Source organism: Tursiops truncatus, chromosome 19 (genome assembly GCF_011762595.2).
Source record: "Tursiops truncatus isolate mTurTru1 chromosome 19, mTurTru1.mat.Y, whole genome shotgun sequence".
In the NCBI taxonomy this organism is placed as follows: Eukaryota; Metazoa; Chordata; class Mammalia; order Artiodactyla; family Delphinidae; genus Tursiops; species Tursiops truncatus.
Window position 1 is genome coordinate 45,120,726 of NC_047052.1, and position 18,950 is coordinate 45,139,675.

The 18,950-nt window shown below is 51.8% G+C and overlaps 1 protein-coding gene across 9 annotated transcripts; it reads right to left on the reverse strand.

Annotated features, from left to right (window-relative positions):
• Positions 1–913: 913 nt before the first annotated feature.
• RASGRP4 (RAS guanyl releasing protein 4) lies at positions 914–13,468 on the reverse strand. 9 transcript variants are annotated; one of them, XM_033844810.2, is made up of 19 exons: positions 13,332–13,468; positions 12,660–12,711; positions 11,126–11,179; positions 10,816–11,015; positions 10,295–10,400; positions 10,109–10,171; positions 9,352–9,483; positions 9,093–9,204; positions 7,833–8,006; positions 6,356–6,472; positions 5,239–5,514; positions 3,582–3,662; positions 3,398–3,502; positions 3,190–3,308; positions 2,935–3,079; positions 2,090–2,126; positions 1,853–1,987; positions 1,618–1,730; positions 914–1,151 (listed from the first exon to the last, which is right to left on the reverse strand). In XM_033844810.2, the coding sequence occupies exons 3-19, from the start codon at positions 11,134–11,136 to the stop codon at positions 1,095–1,097; spliced, it is 1,983 nt and encodes a 660-aa protein (XP_033700701.1). In that variant the 5' UTR covers positions 11,137–11,179; positions 12,660–12,711; positions 13,332–13,468; the 3' UTR covers positions 914–1,094. The 9 variants fall into 9 exon arrangements, with proteins under 9 accessions (XP_033700701.1, XP_033700698.1, XP_033700694.1 ...); XM_033844807.2 differs by having other exon boundaries at positions 9,093–9,246; positions 10,816–11,000; positions 13,332–13,467; XM_033844803.2 differs by having other exon boundaries at positions 9,093–9,246; positions 13,332–13,467.
• Positions 13,469–18,950: the final 5,482 nt, after the last annotated feature.

Genomic DNA, 18,950 nt, shown 5'->3' on the forward strand with positions numbered 1-18,950 from the left:
GGGCAAACATCTGTCAGGTGCCCACCATGTGCCAGCCATGTGCTAGGCATTGGGGTTACAGATAATAATAACCGCTGGTCTCCCGGAGCTGACCTTTCTGGTGAGGAAGGGCAGACGAGAAAGTTTAGTTTGTCAGATGGGGAAAGGGCTTTGGAGAGAAATAAAGCAAGAAGGCAGGATTGGGACCATGGCGGGATTGCAACTTTATGCATGATCAGGGGAGGCCTCTCTGAGAAGGTGGGTACTTGAGCTAAGTCCCAAAGAGGGAGCCATGTGGACCTCTGGGGAAGAGCCTTCCCTTCCTGACAGAGGGAGTGTCCAGTGCAAAGGCCCTGAGGTAGGAGTATTTTGGGGCATGATCAGGGACCATCGGAGGCCAGTGTAGCTGAAGCAGGATGAGTGAGGGGGTGAGTGGTGAGAGGGGAGGTGGGAGAGGTGATGGGGGCAGACCATGAGGGGTGGGCCACAGTGAGAACGCTGGCTTTTCCCCTGAGTGAGATGAAGCCATGGGAGGGCTCTGAGCAGAGGAGGGATGTGATTGGACTCAGGTGTTCACAGGCTACCTCCCTGTTCCACCCTTTCTCTGGCCTTCTCTCCCATCTCTGGAACTCCAGAGTTCGGAACTTTACCCACCCTGTACCATCCCCCTCCTGACCCATGCTGACATCAGTGTAGCATATTGGTCAGTAGCTTCCATTTTAGAGGCAGGCAAACCTGGTGTGAGTCCTGTCTCCAGCACTTAGGAGTTCTGCCACCTTGGGTGAGCAGTTTAACTTCACTGAGCCTGTTTCCTCATCTGTAAAATGGAGAGTTAAGGAGGTGGCGAGATGATGCCTAGGTTTAAATGTATCCAACACAGAGCTGCACAGATATTAAATGCAAGAAAAGGGAGTACGATTAATAGCCACTCTGATGCAAAAGAAGAAAGTAACTTTCTTTCAGAGTAAGAGATGACGGATGCTTCAACAAAGGCAGTGTGGATGGGAAGGAGGCGATGCCTTTGGGGGGTTCTGCTGGAGGCCTGGAGGCCGAATAATAGGACTCGAGACTGACTCTGGTGGAGGGAGTGGGGAGAGAGCAGACCAAGGCAACGTCTAGGAACTCAGCTTGGAGGACTGGGTGGGTGATGGGGCCGTCGCTGGCAGAGGGACCTGGAAGGAGGAAGACACTGGGTGATGTGGGAAGTGTACGATGTCCAGGAGACGGTTCACTGCAGGGGGAGAGCCTCACCCGGACTTGTTAAAGTGGATGGATGAATGTCCCCTCTGGATTCAATCTGAGAGTCCCCACTTTTGAATCGTGGCATTTATTCCACCATTAGTGTCTGATATATTTGGCCTCATTCTAGCCATCTTATAGTTGTCTTTCTTTTTTTCTTCCTAAACTCCCTTTTCTTTTCTACTAGTGGCTACCCCTTCCCCTCCCCACAACATACCGTAATTCCTATTTTTCTATCAACATTAAAAATTAACCACTATCTATGCCCTCCTACCCAAGCAATTGAGGACTTTTGCATATTTTAACTTTCCTATGCTTCCCCAAATCTGTCTGGGCTCCCCCAGGCAAATAGGCTGGTCTCCCTGTATCCAGTTGTGGGTAGGGGCAGCTCCTCCTCACCGTCTCTGGTTCCCAGGAGGGATGTGAGGGTTCTGTCTGGGTCCAGGCATGGCAAACGTGCCACCGAGTCTCAGGTTCCAGGGATAGCGTGTAGGAGAGATTGTCCTCGGAGCCTGTTTGTGGGGTTGTGGACGGGAGGGATGTGGGTGCGGTAGGAAAGACCTCAGGACCTTGGAGTTAATCCCCATCCATCCACCAGGCCCCCTTCCCAGGACTGCTACACCCTGGGTCTTACCACAGCCGGCATGGGGAACTGGTGTGGGTGGGACAGGGGCTTCTGGGGGGCTCACGTCGCCCTTGGCCCCTGGCCTCTTCTTACACTCCACCTTCACTTGGTCTCTGCAGTGTTTGTGGCAACACAGCCCACAGTCTGGGGGAAATTCAGAGGTTAGTGCCAGAGGCCCAGTCTGTGTCCTCTATTCTTCCAGCCCGCGGGTCCTGGATTCCCTCCCCCTACCCATGCCCCGCTCACCCCGACAGCGGTAGCCTTGCTTGGTGACACCCCAAAGCTGGGAAGAGAAAGCAGAATAGGTTACCTAGGCTAGGGGAAGGAGGGCTGTGATTGGGGTGGGGCTGGGGTCTGTCTGGAGGAAACAATTCAGGTTTTGGAAGTTTTCAAGGCTAGAGGCTCATGTGGGATCTGGGAGACTAAAGGAATTAGGAGGTTATCTCAGGTTTGGAAAGTCATCTGTGATATGAGAATTGGACAAAATTTGGAATTAATAAAGCATAAATTCTATGGGCAGGGATTGTGTCTGTTCTGTTTCCTCCTGTGCTCCCACCCACCCAGAGCCTATAACTGTGCCGGGCACACAGCAGGTGCCCAGTATATATTTATGAATGAAAAAATGAATGAAAAAGTAAATTCGGAAAGTAATCCAAGGTTTGTGAATTGGTCTTGGTTTGAGATCGAGAGATTTGTCCATTATACAGAGTTTGAGGATACCCTGAATTTGGAAATTATCCAGGGTTTGAATTGTCTGGGGTCTAGAGACTTGGAGATTGATTCTGCTTGGAGATAATCTACTCGTGTTTGTAGATTCTCCAGGGTTTGGCAGTTATCCAGGATGGAGATTGTCTGGGAATCGAGCAGTATCTAGACTTCAGAATTATCCAAGATGTAGGGAATATCCATTGTTTAGGGTTGCTGTGAAATATAGGGATTATTTGAGGCTAGAGGCTTTTCTGGAATTTGGGGATTATCCGGGGCTTGGTGACCGTGAGCGCTCCAGGGCAGGCCTGGCTTTTCCAGCCCAGGCTGTGAGGAGTTAGGGCGCTCCAGGGGTCCCTCAGGGTGACAGCGGGCGGAGTGCTCACGAAGCCGCTGCAGATGCCACAGAAGGTGGGCTTGCGGAAGGTGACCTCCTGGAAGGTGTGCAGGAAGGTCAGGCCCAGCTTGGAGCAGATGGCGCTGGCCTGGAGCAGGTACCCTGTCAGCTCCTCTCGGCTGAAGGAGCCACTCCTGGGGGAGAGACTGCGCTTCAGCAGGACTGGCCCATTTCTCCCAGACCCAGGAGTCCTGGATACCCCAGGTCCTCGTCTTAAGGGAACCCAGGAGTCGGGAGCACCTACCCCTGGCGGGGGGGTGGGTGAAGCCCGTGGCAGGCGAACGGGAAGTTGCCTGAGAGTCGCTCAAAGTCCTCCTGAGAGATGGTGCCTCGGCCTTCGGGGTCATAGTTCTTGAACACAGACTTCGGAGGAGCGTGGGAAGGGGAGAGTCAGGCTGAGTCAGAGGCCCCAGGGCCTTAGATCCCTCCTCCCGCCCAGGGCTCCTCCTCACCTCCACCAGCTGCTCCACGTGCCGACCCAGCGTGACCCTGTCGGGCTTGGGCGTCACGCCAGGGGCCCACTGCACCACCAGGGGCACCTGGAAGGGGGAGGGTGGCTGGGGCAGGGCCAGAGGGTCACAGTTAGTCATTGCAGAGGCTTGGGCTGGAGGTCAGAGGTCAGGGCTGGGGTCTCACCAGACTCTTGGGACAGCGGGGCTCCCGGGCATAAGAAAGCTCATAGATCTCATCCTCCGTGTAGAAGAGATCCAGGGAAAGCTGGAGGATGGGCAGGGCGTTACGGACCCTCCTTGTCTCTGTCCTCCTACCTACAGCCCATGCCTGCCTGGACCCCCAATCTCCTCCTCTTTCCAAAGCCCCTCTTCCCTGGGACCCCCATGGTCCTCTCTCCCACTGAGCCCCACTTCGCTCTGCACACCGCTGGTCCCCTAGACCAGAAACACCATCTTGTCACCGAGGCTCTTTTGATCCTATTTAAAATTGCAAACCCCTGTCACTTTGCATGCCTGTTTCTGCTTTAATTTTCTCTATAGCACTTTTTATCTAAAAGACCATATGATTTACTTATTTACTTTTTTCACTGGCTATCTCCCCCACTAGGAAGTCAGCCCCACAAGACAGCAATTTTTCTCTGATGTTGCACACTGCTGTGAGCCTAAGTGCCTAAAGTAGTGCCTGGCTCACAGCAGGTGCTCAATAAATATTTGGGCTGATGGCCTCTTAGGGTCAGCATAGCATAGCAGCTTAGGCACCAATCATTCTGGGCAGGATCAGCTTCACAGGCAGGCCTCACACTTAGAGGGGCCTCCACTTCGTTTAATGCCCTGCTGTCACCATCTTGAAATTCTTAATAATTTCAAACAAGGAGCCCCACATTTTCAATTTGCAGGTGGTCCTGTCTTAGGATCTGAAAGTCAGCTTTTCAATCTTAGACTACCTGGTCCTCAGAATCCCAGTGTCTCTCAATTTATAGCTCTTCAGAATGAAATATATATATCTCTACCTCTCTATCTCTATTATCTATCTATCATCTATCTACCTATCTATCTGTCTATGTAAAATAAAATATAGCCAGAATCTCACACTTGCAGTCTTAGGACATAGTGTGATAGTTGATACATGTTCTGAAGCTGGCCTGCTGTGGGACAGGGGGCAAGTGACCTCACCTCTGTGGGTCTCAGTTTCTCAGTCTGTAGAATGGGCACAATAAGGGTCCCCTCCTCGTAGGGTTGTGAGGATGGAATGAAGTGCTCTCTGGGGACTGTTAAACGTGGTGCCTGGCACACAATAAGTGGTCAATAACTGTTATTAGCTTTTTGCTTAGATTCCTGGATATGTTAAAGCTTGGAATTTTGGACTAGTGGCATGAGAAGCTCAGAACCTTGGAGTTCAGGAGTGCAAAAGCCCGAAGCAATTCTGGAGCTCAGATCGATGGATACTTGAGTTGCTGGGGGAACTGGGGGAAAAACGCATTACTTATATAGAGCTCACTGTGTTCCAGATACTATTTTAAGTACTTTATGTGAATTATATGAATGATATTTATATGAATTATATTACTGATTCTTTTCAACCACTCTCTGAAGTAGGTCCTATTTGTATTCCCATTTTGTAGTTAAGGAAACTGAGGCTGAGGGGTTAAGTGACTTGCCCAAGACCACACAGAAAAAAAACAAAAACAAAAAAACCCCTAGAAGCTCTGGCTCCAAAGCCCATGCATTCCAGTGCTATTCTACTATTCTATCCTGACCCTCACCCACCCAGGACCCTAAATCTCAGTACCCCGCAGGTGCAGCCCCTGAGAGCTCAGCCTGGGCAGCTCAGGGCAGCTCACCGTGAGCAGATGCAGTAGGTCCTCCTTGGCACTGCAGGGGGGGTGTTGCCTCTGGAGGGCTGCCAGCTCCTGCAGCCGCAGGTAGAGGCTGTTGAGCTTGGGTAGGTGCAGGCGGCCGTCAGGCAACCTGTCAGGCTGTGCCTCGTGCAGGGACACCAGATCCTTGAGATGCACACCCAGTACAGGCAGCCGGAAGCCGGTGCAGCCAGCCCAGGTGCGGCGGTAACAGGCGTAGTTGTTGTGGGCAGCGAGGAGCTCAGTCAGCTCCAGCAGGGCCTGTGTGGGAGGGGCATGTTTTTTTTGGGGGGGGAGCAGCATGTAATCGGGGAGGCCAGTTCTGTTCCCCTAGCTCCTTGAAGGGGAGTATCTAGCAGCGTCCTGTGTGGCTCTGGACCCCCAAGGGGCCCAATGGCATTTTGGACCTCTCCCCAAGCCCCTCCATGTCCCACATTGGCTTCAGCATCTCCCCAGACTGCTCTTCCACTTGGGCCCCCATCTCAGAAAGGCCCCACTGTCTCCCATTCCCCAGGCTAGAGTGATTTTTCAAAAACCCAAATCTGATCATGGGTGCTCTCAGCATTCCCAAACGCTTCCTAGCTCCCCACTGCCCTCTAGATAAAGCCCAGACACCTTAGTTGAGCTTGCAAAAGGCTCAACAGGATCTCCCCCCGCCCCCTGCCCCGGCATCTCCAGCCCAATATCCTGCCACATCCTGACCTCAGGCACACACCAGACTCATGAATGACTCACTCTCCTTAGACACTTTCGGGACACCCCCAACCCATGCTCCTCCCATGGGTGGCCCAAATGTTGGCATCCCTGGGGGCATCATTTCACTCCCCACCTGGACTGCAAGTTCTCTGCTAGCGTCTCTTATCTGCCTCCCTCCAGTCCTGCTCAGGACCAGACACACAGTAGAGAGAGGTCAGCACCACGGATGAGGAGGGAGGAAGAATGACAGAGGAGGACAAAGCCTGGGGGTCTGTCGGATTTGGAGGAGCAAAAGGTCTCTGGGTGGCTCCAGGGCCCCTGGGAAGGGACGGAGGGGGCTGGGGAAAAGTGTGTGGGTTCAGGATAATTGACCACTGGAACTTTGGGGAGGGCAGTGGGACTTCACCTTGGTGCTGTCAGGGCTCAGGTGGGTGTGGGAGTCCTTGAGTCTGGAGATGGCGCTATGACACAGGCCCCCAGTGACTGCCATCAGCGTGTTGAAATTCTGCAGCTGGAGGAGCCTCTAGGAAGGGAGGGTGATGCAGAAGTGGTGGGCACCACATGGAGGACAGGCAAATTGGGGGTTCAAATGACAGCATCCCCATTGAGTTGGGGTCTCAGGCATGTGTGGGGATGGGCCAGTGCAGGCATCAGACAGGTGAGATGTGTCAGGCAGGAGTGGGCCACAAGCAGGTATGTGGGCATCACACGGAGGTCAGGCAGATGATAGACTAATGTTAGGTCAGAGAGAAGTGGGGGGAGTCAGGGACTTCCCTGGCGGTCCAGTGGTTAGGACTCAGCGTGTACTTCCACTGCCGGGGCGTGAGCTGGAGCTCTGGTGGGAGAACTATTATCCCGCATGCCACGTGGTATGGCCAAAAAAAAAAGTGGGGGGAGTCAGGCAAGTATGGGGTGTTGGACGGGTTTGGGGACTCAACAGGTCTGTGTCAGGCAGGTGTGGAGGATGCAGACAGACGTTAGGGTGTCAGACAACTAGGCGGCCTCTGCACTGGGAGCCAGCCAGGTGAGGGGAGACCAGAAGGCCTGGGTTCTGGGCAGGAGTTGGGAGCTAGGCAGAGGTGAAATCGTCCAGAGTGATACGGAGGGGTCAGGTAGATATAAGAGACAGGTGTGGGGTCAGCCCTCCCCTTTCTCAGGTTTGAAGAGCGGAGGTTGCTGGGGGAGAAGGTTGTTGGGTGCCAGGGAGGAATGGAAGACGCTCAGACCGGGGAGACCCCATGTAGATGCCAGGACACCCTGGTCTGTCGTGCGGGACAGGGGAAGCAAGGAGATGGAAGACGCCAGAGGCAGGGCGTGGTCTGCGAGGAAGTACGCAAAGGGGCGTGGCCACGCTGGGGGAAAGCGGGCTTCCCTTTTCTCCAGAAGGGAGGGAACATAGCTGGAAAGGAGGGGGAAGGGGAGGGGGGAAGGGAAAGGGGGGAAGGTGAAGAGAAAGGGCGGGCCAAGGGAGACCTGAAGTGATGGGGTTGGATGCTGTCACTGTCCTAAAGGGACAGCTGGGGCCTAGGGACGGGGTAGAGTTTGACGCAAAGGTGCGGGCAAGAAAGAGTCTCCTCTTTCATTGCCCTGCGGATAGAATATTCGGGCACTGGGCTTGTGAGACGGGGTCAGGAGGAACGTCGTCAACTGCCACGTCTGGGACCAAGGAGTGGGGCCAGGGCGGGTTGGACGTGGTGAAATCAAGGCCAGGGAAGAAGTGCCGTCACAGTCCCGGGTTAAAACGACAGGACGGGGGCCGCGGGGCCGCGGGCAGGGTGGGGCGTGATGCGTTCGGGAGGGGCCACGATATGGTGACGTCACCGCCCGGGAGCCCCGCGGGGCAGGTGCTCAGAAAGTGGGCAGAGCGGCGGGGCGGACCTCACCTGTGCCACGTGGATGAACTTGTCCAGCACCTGCCCGCGCTGTGCAGGCCCGGGGCGGCTCAGCACCATGACCTGCACCCAGCGGGACACGCTGTTGCTGAGACCTACGGATCCCTCCAGGGCCGGGCAGCCCCGCACGGAGCCCTGCAAAACGTAGCCCCGCAGGTCCTGGGGCTGGGGGTGAGGTAGGTGTCAGGGTGGGCCCTCGCTCTCAGGCTCTGCCCCTCACACGCCATCCCCCAAGCAGTCACGACCTCTGACGTCCTAGCCCGGCCATCATATGTCCCTGAGGTCACCATGGCCCTCTCCCATCTGAGGAGAAATGTTTAAAGAAAGTTGGGTACTATTCTGAGCCCTTCCTCATAGCCTCACAAGTCTATGAAGTGAATACTATATTATTCCCATTTTAGAGATGAGGTCATTGAGGCACAGAGAGGCTAAGTAATTTGCCCAGGGTCACACAGGCCCGAGTCAGGGAGGGAACCCAGTCTATTGCTCTTAACTGTATACCTGACTGGTATATAGTCAGCAAAGGGAAGGGTGGTGAAGAGGACACGAAACTAACTTCCATTTATTCTGCTCAAGGAGTCAACATTACATACCCACATCCACTGCACTGTGTGTGTGTGTGTGTGTGTGTGTGTACAATCAGGAAATTTTCCCATTAAGGAACCAGATCCCCAACTACCCTCAAAACGATGATGGCAAGATGGTAATAGCTAAACGCTTATATATAGGTTGAAGCATTTGAAATTACAATTTGGGTAGGTTAAATATGTCAAAACACGGCCATTTCAAATGGTTCAACTATAGAGCATTTACTCTGGACCAGGCGCTGATCCTATGAGGCAGGAGCTAAGTCCCCCTTTTACAGATAACGGGCTGAGGCACAGTGAATTTAAATGCTTCTCAAATAAATGAACAATTAATAAAATATTTTGAGCACTTACTATGTGCCAGGCACTGTGACGAGCATTTTTAAATGGACATATTAATTTCCCCAACCTGCCAATGAAATAGTATGACCTCCTTTTTACACATGAGAAAACTGAGTCCCAGAGAGGTTGAGAAACTAGTTCAAAATTACACAGGTAGGAAGGGGCTGATGGGATTTGAACCCGGGGCTCTGTGCTCAGCCAGCTTAACTCCTTTTCCTGGACCCTCTAGCACCCAAGTTTGACAGTTTGGGTCCTCTCAGTCCTGCCTGGCCCCAGCCAGGCCTCAGCCCACCCCAAGCCCTCCCCAGGTGGGCGTCCTTACCGTGATAGCCTGGAAGGACCGGAACTCCAGGTAAGTGAGGTGCTCTGCCAGCTCCTCGGTCTCCAGGTGGTCGAAAAGCAAGGACACTTTGCGCTTTTTGCCCAGGCCTGGGCTGCTTAGGGGGGGAGGGGGGCCAGGGCCACCAGGGCTCAGCCTGGGGGCAAAGAGAGGCAGGGGGAGGAGCTGGGGTGGACGGTGTGGGAGTGTGGAGGCAGAAGGCAGAGTGGGGCTGGGAGGGAAGGGGAAGGGACTGACTCACAGGTTCGCGGAGTCTCCCAGGCTCCGCTGGGTTGCGTTACCCTCCTGTTCCACAGTGGCCCAGAAGCGACCTATAACCTCTTCTAACTGGGGCTCCTGATGCACTGTCTCAGGGTGTTGGGTGAGCCAGTACCTGAGGGTGGTTTAGAGATGGTGGAATGAGGCTGGGGGTGAGGCAGGTCTCTGAAAGGGGTCTCTTGGGCTGGGGGATCTCTAGGTGCTGGGCTTGGGGGCGTGTCTAAATGTGTGCAGGGGGTCTCTGGAAGGCCAGGGTTCAGAGAGGCACCAGGCTGGGAGGATCTCGGAGTAGGACTGGGGGCCTCTTAACACAGGCTGAGGGATCTATGGCAGATGGACTGGGCAATCTCTTGGAAGTGGGATGGCTAGGAAGCAGGGTAGTGGGCATGGGTCTCAGGAACTAGGTTGGGGGCCTCTAGGGGTGAGATTTTGGGGGAACAGGGTGAGGGGGGTCTTAGAAACTAGGCTGGGGTATATGGGAGGTCGGGGTTTTAGGAATCTGAGCTGGACGTCTTGGGGGACCAGCTGGGAGAGGGTCCATAGGATCTGGTCAGGGGTCTCTAAGAGGTGAGGGTTCTAAGGAAGAGAACTGGGAGGCTTTAGGGACCAAGCCAGGGGATTCTCAGAGTGGGATTTGCAGGAGCAGGACTGGGTAGTCTCTGGGAAGTGGTTTATTTTGGGGGGGGGCAGTAGGGTGAGGATCTTGGGTCATGGGAGTGTAGGTCTTGGCCCAGGCCTACCTGACCAGGTGACAGATCTGCAGCCTCCTCAGCTCCTGTGTGCTCCCTGTGGCCTCCTGGTACTTAAGTTCCAGTCAAGGTTCTGTTATCCAGCATCTCAGACCTGCCTGCTCACCCCGTCCCCACCAGGCTCTCTCATCTCCACCCTCCGTCCTCCACCCACTGCTCATGGCCCCCGGAGGATATAAGGTCAGCAGACGGGCAGCAAGGTGGGCAGAAGGCAGCACCCAGTTGTGCATGGCAAGTACCATGTTGAGAATGTGGTCCCCACGGCGCAGGCTGCCAGCCGAGTCTGAAGGCAGGAGAAGGGGACACTGTGTCAGAATGGCCCCTGGGCAATGGACTGCACAGCTTCCAGAGCCGGTTGGACAGCCTGGTTCAAACCCCAGCTCTACCAGTGACTCCATGTATGAACTTGGGCAGACAAGCCGGCCTCCTTGTGCTCCAGTTTCCTTGTCTGTACCATGCATGGACCAGCACCGTCCCTGGCAAGTCATACTGAAGATGGAAATAGTATCAGACCCCTCCCCCCGCGGCTCAGGAAAAAGAAGCGCAGGTAGGTGTCTCTCTTACTCCTACTGTAGTGATTGAGAGTCATTCCACATACGCCTGCCTCTATTTTATGCCCCTCAAGTTGAGCCCAGAGAGAGGTGGGTGCTTGGCCCAACCTCAGGACTGGGGAGGCTGGCCAGGGAGGGGACACTCACCGAAAGACTGAATGCATTTCTCCAGCAGGTCATCTTCGCTGCAGCCGCCCTCATTCAGCATACCCAGAGCCATGGAAGCCATGACCTTGCTGATTTCCCGGGGGCTGGGGCACGTCTTGTGGCGGCGGGCCTGTCGGGGCCGGCCCCGGCCCCCTGTCTTCCCCGGGCATTCCTGGTAGGACTTCCTGTGGACACATTCCCTAGGGAATCATGGGAGCCCCTTCCTTGAGGCAGACCCCCCAGAATTCTTCTTGACCCCAAAGCCCCAAGGCATCCTAAAGGCAAGGTCCTAGCATTAGTCTTGACCTACCGTGGTTCCATAGGAGAAAACCCCAGGAGTAGTCCAGATCATGGGAGGCTTCTCCTACAAGAAAACCCCAAGGGTCACGCCTGTCCTCTTCAGGGAATCAGGGGGGAGAACCCTAGGACTACCCTGAACCACCGCCCCCAGCGAATCATGGGAGAAGGGCCCCAGGACTACTAAAGACCCTCTAGGAATCATAAGAACTCTCTCCTCCAGCCATTGTCCCCCAATTCCCCTTGACTGTATGGTCCCAAGACATCATGGGAGAGACTTCCTGTTGGCAGATGGGTTACTCCTGACCTCCCAGGGAATCATAGGAGAAGACCCCCAGAATTATTCTTATCCTCCCCAGGGGGAATCATGGGAGGTTCTGCCTTCAGGGATACTCCTCAGAATTCCCCTTTGCTTTCCAACACCTCCCCCTCCTCCCCCCAGCCCTCATGAGAGAAGCAGACCCCTGAGATTCCATCTCTCCCTCCTCCCCCACCTTGACCGCCACTAAGGTGACAGACCCCTCCCCCAAGCCAGCCTTTCGGTGGGACTGGAGTCTTAGCTGCAAGCCTGGGTCCCTAGATTTGGAACCTGGAGAGAAGATACAGGTGCAAAGTAGCCTCACCAGAGCCCTTCAGAGCTGGGTGCGGTCCCTGGGGCTGAGGCAGCTTCAAGGAAAGTTTAAAAATAACCCTCCCTCTGCCCTGTGCCTCCCCAAGGCTCCTGTTCCAGTTGGGGAAAGAGGGTAATGGAGAGACAGGGATGGTGGAGGAAGGAGGGAGCAGAATCCAGGCAGAAGGCCTTGGCTTCCACAAGAGTCAGACAGAACTGGGCTGGAGAAATTTATGCTGGCTGGTGAGACTTTGTGTTAATCACATAATTTCTTTGGACCTCAGTTTCCTCATGTGAAAAATGAGGGTCGTCTTCAGACCTTCCCCAAGAATTTATTACGAACATTCAATGCCTTGCTCTTCAAAAGTGCTAACTAAGGGATTTAGTTTGCTTAGGCCCTTAAGTGGCCAGAGGTGAGAAAGTTAAATTTGAGATGCAGAGAAAGAATGTGATGGAGCAAACTAGAAGCAAGGCCTGGGGAATGGGGGTGAAACCAGAAATCGGGAGACCCCCCCATAACAAGGGCACGGCCATGTCCCTGGTGCATCCTAAAAGCTCGGTAATCATTTTGAATGTTGTTGAGTAACAGCTGGCATTACTGAGCACTGGATGTGTACCGGGCAGAGGGTTGAGCATCTATCTAGTTTAGGGGTTCCCAAAACATGGTCCCCAACCAATCCCAACAGCATCACCTGGGAACTTGAGAGAAATACAAATTCTTAGGCCCCACCCCAGACCTACAGAATCAGACACCTTGAAGGTGGGCCAGCAGCCTGTGTTTTAGAAGCCCTCCAGGTGGTCCTGATGTGTGCCCAAGCTTGAGAACCACAGGTCTAGACTGTACCATCGAGGGACTCATGCGTCCCTCTGAGAAGGGACTATGATTATTCTATTGACAGAAGAAGAAACTGAGGCACAGAGCGGGTAAGTGACTTACCTAAGGTCACACAGCCAGAAAATGAGGCAGCCAGGTCTCCACCAGTAAACTCCTGGAGATTATAGGGAGGGGACACTTTGCCTATCAAAGACATGCTGGGGGAGGCAGAAGGAGCTGCCTAGGCTATGGACCCAGCCACCATGGCCCCTGTGAGGACAGGAAGGCAGAACCTGCTGGTATAGCCAGCTGCTAAGCCCTTACCTTCGGACTCTCTGCCCCCTGCAGCGTCTGGAGCAGCCAGGAGTTGCTTAAGACGCCGCCGGGGAGCCGCCTTGCCCTGCGTCACACTCCCCTCCCCTGGGGCAGGGCCCTGCAGGAGTCTGGAGTTTCCAGTTCTGGGGGCAGCCAAGAAGACCCCAGGGAGGACAAAGACACCCAGCCTACAGAATTAGGATGGGGGCGTGAAGGGCGCGGGGAGAATGGGATCAGAGCAGCTCAAATTCCAGAAGAGCAAGGATAAGACACAGACACCCAAGCAAACAGCCCCAGCCTGAGCTGGCTCTGGACTCCCTGAAGCATCTTTCCACCTGGCGCCCCCTGCTCCTGCTGCTGCCCCGAGAGTAGCCCGATACCCTATGCCCCTGGTTAGAACCTCCCCAAACTTCCCATGCAGCCCAAGCGAGACCCAGGGGCGTAGGGCGCTCCTGGTCTCTTGGAGAAGGGTCCCCTCACCTCTTGCTGTCTTTCCTGTTCATGCTTCCTTGAGGGGAAGGGGTCTTTTAAGAGTGTGGCTCAGCTCCTCCCCCCCTCACCAATGCTCCAGCTTCTTAGCCCCTTGGGAGCTGGGGCCTCCTCGGTGCTTGGGAAGGAAAGAGGAACTGCCCCTCCCCACCCAGCCCCAGGCCAGGGGGAAGGAAGAGGCTGGGGAGAGACCAAAGGTCCCTCCTCCCCCCACACGGGGATCCCTTCAGGCTGAGGTTTCCGGTGCTGCGGGCCCCCACCCCCAATCACCCAGCGGACTCTCTCTCTATCTCCCCCATCTTTCGGTCTCCAGACGCGTGATTCTCTGTTCTGTCACTGTCAAGCTTCAATAAGAGCAGTTTTAAAAAAAAACTATGCCTAATATGACACATTTATGTAAACACACTCAAAAGAAAAGTCTATATTTCTATGAGGACATATTCATGTATAATAATGCACAGCAGTTTGATTGGAAAGTCACAAGACATAATATTTTGTATATTTCTTATGTTTCTTTTAGTTCTAGCTTAGTTTTAATAATACCATTTATACCCCAGAAAACATTTTCACTTTATTCCTTTTATTGTAAGAAAACCTTATGTAGCACCTATTGTACACTACACACTGTTCTAAGGGCTCTTAACATATTAACTCATTCAATTCTCACACAAACTTTTTTTTTTTGGCTGTGTTGGGGTCTTCATTGCTGCGCATGGGCTGTCTCTAGCTGGCGGCAAGAGGGGGCTACTCTTCGTTGCGGGGCTCTAGAGTGCAGGCTCAGTAGTTGTGGCGCACGGGCTTATTTGCTCCGTGGCATGTGGGATCTTCCTGGACCAGGGATCGAACCTGTGTCCCCTGCATTGGCAGGTGGATTCTTAACCACTATGCCACCAGGGAAGTCCTCACATAATCTTAAAGACTGTTATCTTAGTATAAAAACATTGCAGATGGAAGTTAACCCTTGGGGAGTCCCCTCCCCATCCCACTGTCCCTGTTAGGCAGGGGTGACCAATATCATACATGATTGGGTTTCATCTGATCTGTTGGCTCTGCTTTTAAGTACATGGACACATGCTCATAGAAACACAGACTTTTCTTTTGAGTGTGCATGCTTGTTTTTGCTTACCTAAATGTGTCATGCTTGACATATTTTTTTGACACATTTTTAAATTGAAGTACAAAAAAGAGTCAAATCGTAAGTGTTTAGGCTGTTGAATGGTGACAAACAGAATATGCCCCTGTGACATTCACAGAAATCAAGAAATAGAACATTTCCATTCCCCATAAGCCCCCTTGTGTTCCTTCCCAGTGCAATCTCCCAAAAGTTACCAGTAACCTGATTTCTAACAGAGTAGTTTTGCCTGGTTTTGAGCTGTATATAAATGGAAACAACTATCTGGCTTCATTTTTTTAAAAATATTTATTTATTTATTTAGGCTGCGCCAGGTCTCAGTTGCGGTGTGCGGGATCTTTAGCGGTGGCATGCAGGATCGTTTATTGCAGTATGCGAACTCTTAGTTTGCGACACGCATGTGGGATCTAGTTCCCTGACCAGGGATCGAACCCAGGCCCCCTGCACTGGAAGTGCGGAGTCTTAGCCACTGGACCACCAGGGAAGTCCCTGGCTTCTTTCATTCAACATCATGTCTTTGTGATGCTTCCATGTTATATTTAGCTGTAGCTCATTCCTTTGGTTGTTGTATAGTCTTCCATCATGTGATTAGTCCATGATTTATTGATTGATTTTCCTGTGATGGACATTTGAGTTGTTTCCAGTTTGGGGCTGCTGTGAATAATGCTGCTGCTGTTATTCTAGCCCCTGACTTGCGGTGAACACTGTGGTGTGCATTTCTGTAGGGTAGATACCTGAGAGTGGATTAACGGTCACAGTATTTAGTATGATTCTGCCAAACCTAGTAAGTGAGTCCATTCAACCAAAGCTCTTTTAGAAGTCTATTTTTGCACAGAAAGAAGTCACCATGGATTTTTTTTTCAGGCCAGAACATTTAGACAAGCACAGAGCCCATTCTCTTTAGCTTTTCCATTCCATGCCATGCCGTATGGTTGCAGACCCTCTCCATGTTTTCCTCCACCTGCCTTTTCTCTTCTGTCTCCTTTGATCTCAAGAGTGCTCTCTGTGTTGTGCTGTCTGTCTGACTCTCAGCCTATCTCCTCGGCACCTGCCTTACAAGAGGTGATGTAACAGCCCTGGCTGAGACCAGCTTATAGTGGGAGAGTGTCTCCAGGCCCCCAGGACTCAGAGAAGCCTCAGAGAGGGAGACGGGCAAAGGTCCCTGGCACCGGTATAAACGTGTGCCGCCCTCATGGCCCTCGGGGATGGTTAATACCAACAATAACACCAACAACCGCAAAGGAAAAGACTGCTGAAGCAAACCACAAAAACTCATGAGGCAGAAACAGGATGCATTTGATAACATCCAAATAAAGATTTCTTTTAAAGAGACACCATGGAACAAATATCAGATGACAGAGAGGAAAAACAGTATTTAAGGTGTGTAAAATCGGGACTTCTCTGGCAGGCCAGTGGTTAAGACTCTGAGCTTCCACTGCAGGGGGCGCGGGTTTGAGCCCTGGTCGGGGAACTAAGATCCTGCCTGACTCGTGGTGTGGCCAAAAAAAAACAAAAAAAGAGAAAGTTTAAAATCAAGGAGAGATTAATATCTAGAATGGAAAAGGGACAGCTGCAAGTCAGCAAGAGAAAAAGACAGCCGCTCTGATAGAAAAATGGGCAAAGAGGATGAGGGTGAGGAGGAGACTCCAAACTCTCTAGACAGGCACCTGAGAAGGTGCTAGAAATTATTGGTAGGAGATCAGGGAAGTGCAAATTGAAACGACAGTGAGTCATCCTATTTGGCAAAAATTAGAAGCTGGAAAAATGCCAAGTGGAGGCTGGGGCCTTGGGGACAGAGGAGCCCTTATGTACTGATAGGGGACAGCCCCTCCTGAGGACCGCTTGGCGCTGCAGTCAAATTAAATGTGTGCGTGGAGCTGTGACCCCACGGTTAGCTCCTGGGTGTTCATACCAAGACCTTCTCCCTCAGTTCCACGTGGGGACATATACAAGGAAGTTCACTGCAATGTTATTTTGGGGGAGGTGGGGGCAGCCTGGGTGTCACCTCCGCAGGCGGGAGGGGGAATAAACAGAAGGGGACAGTCACCAGGGAGACCTGCAAACCCCCCGCGGCCACAGACCAGGTGTCCACAGAGCAACATGGGTAGGTCCTAAAACACATAATGATGACTGACAGAAAAAGGAAACGCTATTAATATCTTATGATGTAATGCACAATGACACAGAATAATTTTCTGTTATATATACAACTCTGAGGGAAAACTTCATATTTAACATGCAAGTGTGCATTATATAGTATATGACAGATACACTTATAGTTGTGTTACTTAATTATATTAGCCTAAATATCTAATTATATAATTACACATTATATAATCTAATAATATGGTACAAACATATGTGCCATTACAGTTGTATCAATAAATCAATATTTAACTATGTAACACATAGCAATCTATTATACCTTAACATTTTATGTATAATTTTATTGAACTGCAAGATATTGTTTTGTATAACTTATTAGATACCATTACATGTTAATAATTTTTCTTTTGGCCACACCGCGCAGCATGTGGGAATTTAGCTCCCCAACCAGGGATCGAACCCGTGCCCCCTGCAGTGGAAGCGTGGAATTCTAACCACTGGAGCACCAGGGAGGTCCCAATAATGATTTTAATAGATCCCTGTATCAATCCCTTACCATGTGGTAGGTGCTAATTGGTTTCCTCATGGAATCTTCTCCACAACCCCAAGAGGTGGGGAATATCCTAAATTAGTCTAGTTGACAGATGAGGAAACTGAGGCCTAGAGGCATGAAGCTACCTGCCTGGCAGGAGGTCCAGGTGTGTGTGGCATCCTGTGTTGGGCCTCTAGTCCCCAGAGCTGCCAGTTTTAGGGAACTGCAGAGGCCCTTTGCCCCATCTCCCCAGATCCCAAACCTCTTCCAGCACCCCCTCCCCCCAGGTGGCCAGGAACAGGAAGGAGCTGGTTGCCCCTCTCAGTGCTCCCTTACTTACAAAGCCCAGGGTGCTCATCTGCATAAGGGTGGCCCAGCTAGTGACCCTCATTGGCTCAGGCAGCCCCTGGGGAGACAGAGGATTACAATTCTGAGGGAGTGTAGCCTGGCCCTGGTGAAGTGGCTTTTTGTTGTAACTGGGAGATTTTATGCAAACATAGAGACAGTATAGTGGAATGGTTAAGAACCTTGGCTCTGGGTTCAAATCCCTGGCTCAGCCTCTGTGTGACCTTGGGCAAGTTACTTCACCTCTCTGTGCTCAGCTTTCCTCATCCGGAAAATGGGCACCATACAAGTACTGACTTCACAAGATTACTGTGAGAACTACAGTCATCCCTCAGCATCCACAGGGGTTTGGTTCCAGGACCCCCTTGGATACCAAAATCTGTGGATGTTCAAGTCCCTTATATAAAATGGTGTAGTATTTGCATTAACCTACGCACATCCTCTGGTAAAATTTACATCATCTTTAGATTACTTATAATACCTATTACAATGTAAATGCTATGGGAATAGTTGTACATACAATGTAAATGCTATGGAAATAGTTGTACACACAATGCAAATGCTATGGAAATAGTTGCGGGCCTGTGGCAAATTCAAGTTTTGCTTTTTGGAAATTTCTGGAATTAAAAAAAATTTGTTTTTGATCTGCAGTTGGTTGAATCTGCAAATGGAAAACCCACAGATATCGGTGGGGGGGGCGGCTGTACCTCATTTATTCAGGTCGTGTCCTTAAAACCATGCGTGGCAAGGACCATACATTTTTATTTTCTCCTCTAAACAATGTAAATAAGAGCAGGATTGTTGTGAGAACTAATGAGGTGCAGTGAAAAGGTCGTAGCCCAGAGCCTGAAATGTGACAGGCACGCAAAAGACTGTAGATATTAGATACTATGCCTATTATTCCTGCCTCATAAGTTTTTTTTTTTTTTTTTTTAATAAACTTATTTATTTATTTATTTTTGGCTGTGTTGAGCCTTCGTTGCTGCATGCGGGCTTTCTCTAGTTGCAGTGAGCAGGGGCCACTCTTCGTTGTGGTGCACGGGCTTCTTATTGCGGTGGCTTCTCTTGTTGCAGAGCACAGGCTCTAGGCACGTGAGCTTAAGTAGTTGTGGAACGCGGGCCCAGTTACTCCTCACCATGTGGGATCTTCCCGGACCAGGGCTCGAACCCGTGTCCCCTGCGTTGGCAGGCAGATTCTCAACCACTGTGCCACCAGGGAAGCCCATAAGTTTTTATAATAATGATGATGATGACGAAGACCATGATGATGCTAGCAACACTTACTTAACATTTTCTATGTGTAGGTAGTTTTTTAAATTATTATTTATTTATTTTGGGCTGCGTTGGGCCTTTGTTGCTCCACGCAGGCTTTCTCTAGTTGCGGTGAGCGGGGTCTACTCTTCGTTGCGGTGCACGGGCTTCTCATTGCGGTGGCTTCTCTTGTTGCGGAGCACGGGTTCTAGAGCGCAGGCTCAGTTGTTATGGCTCTCGGGCT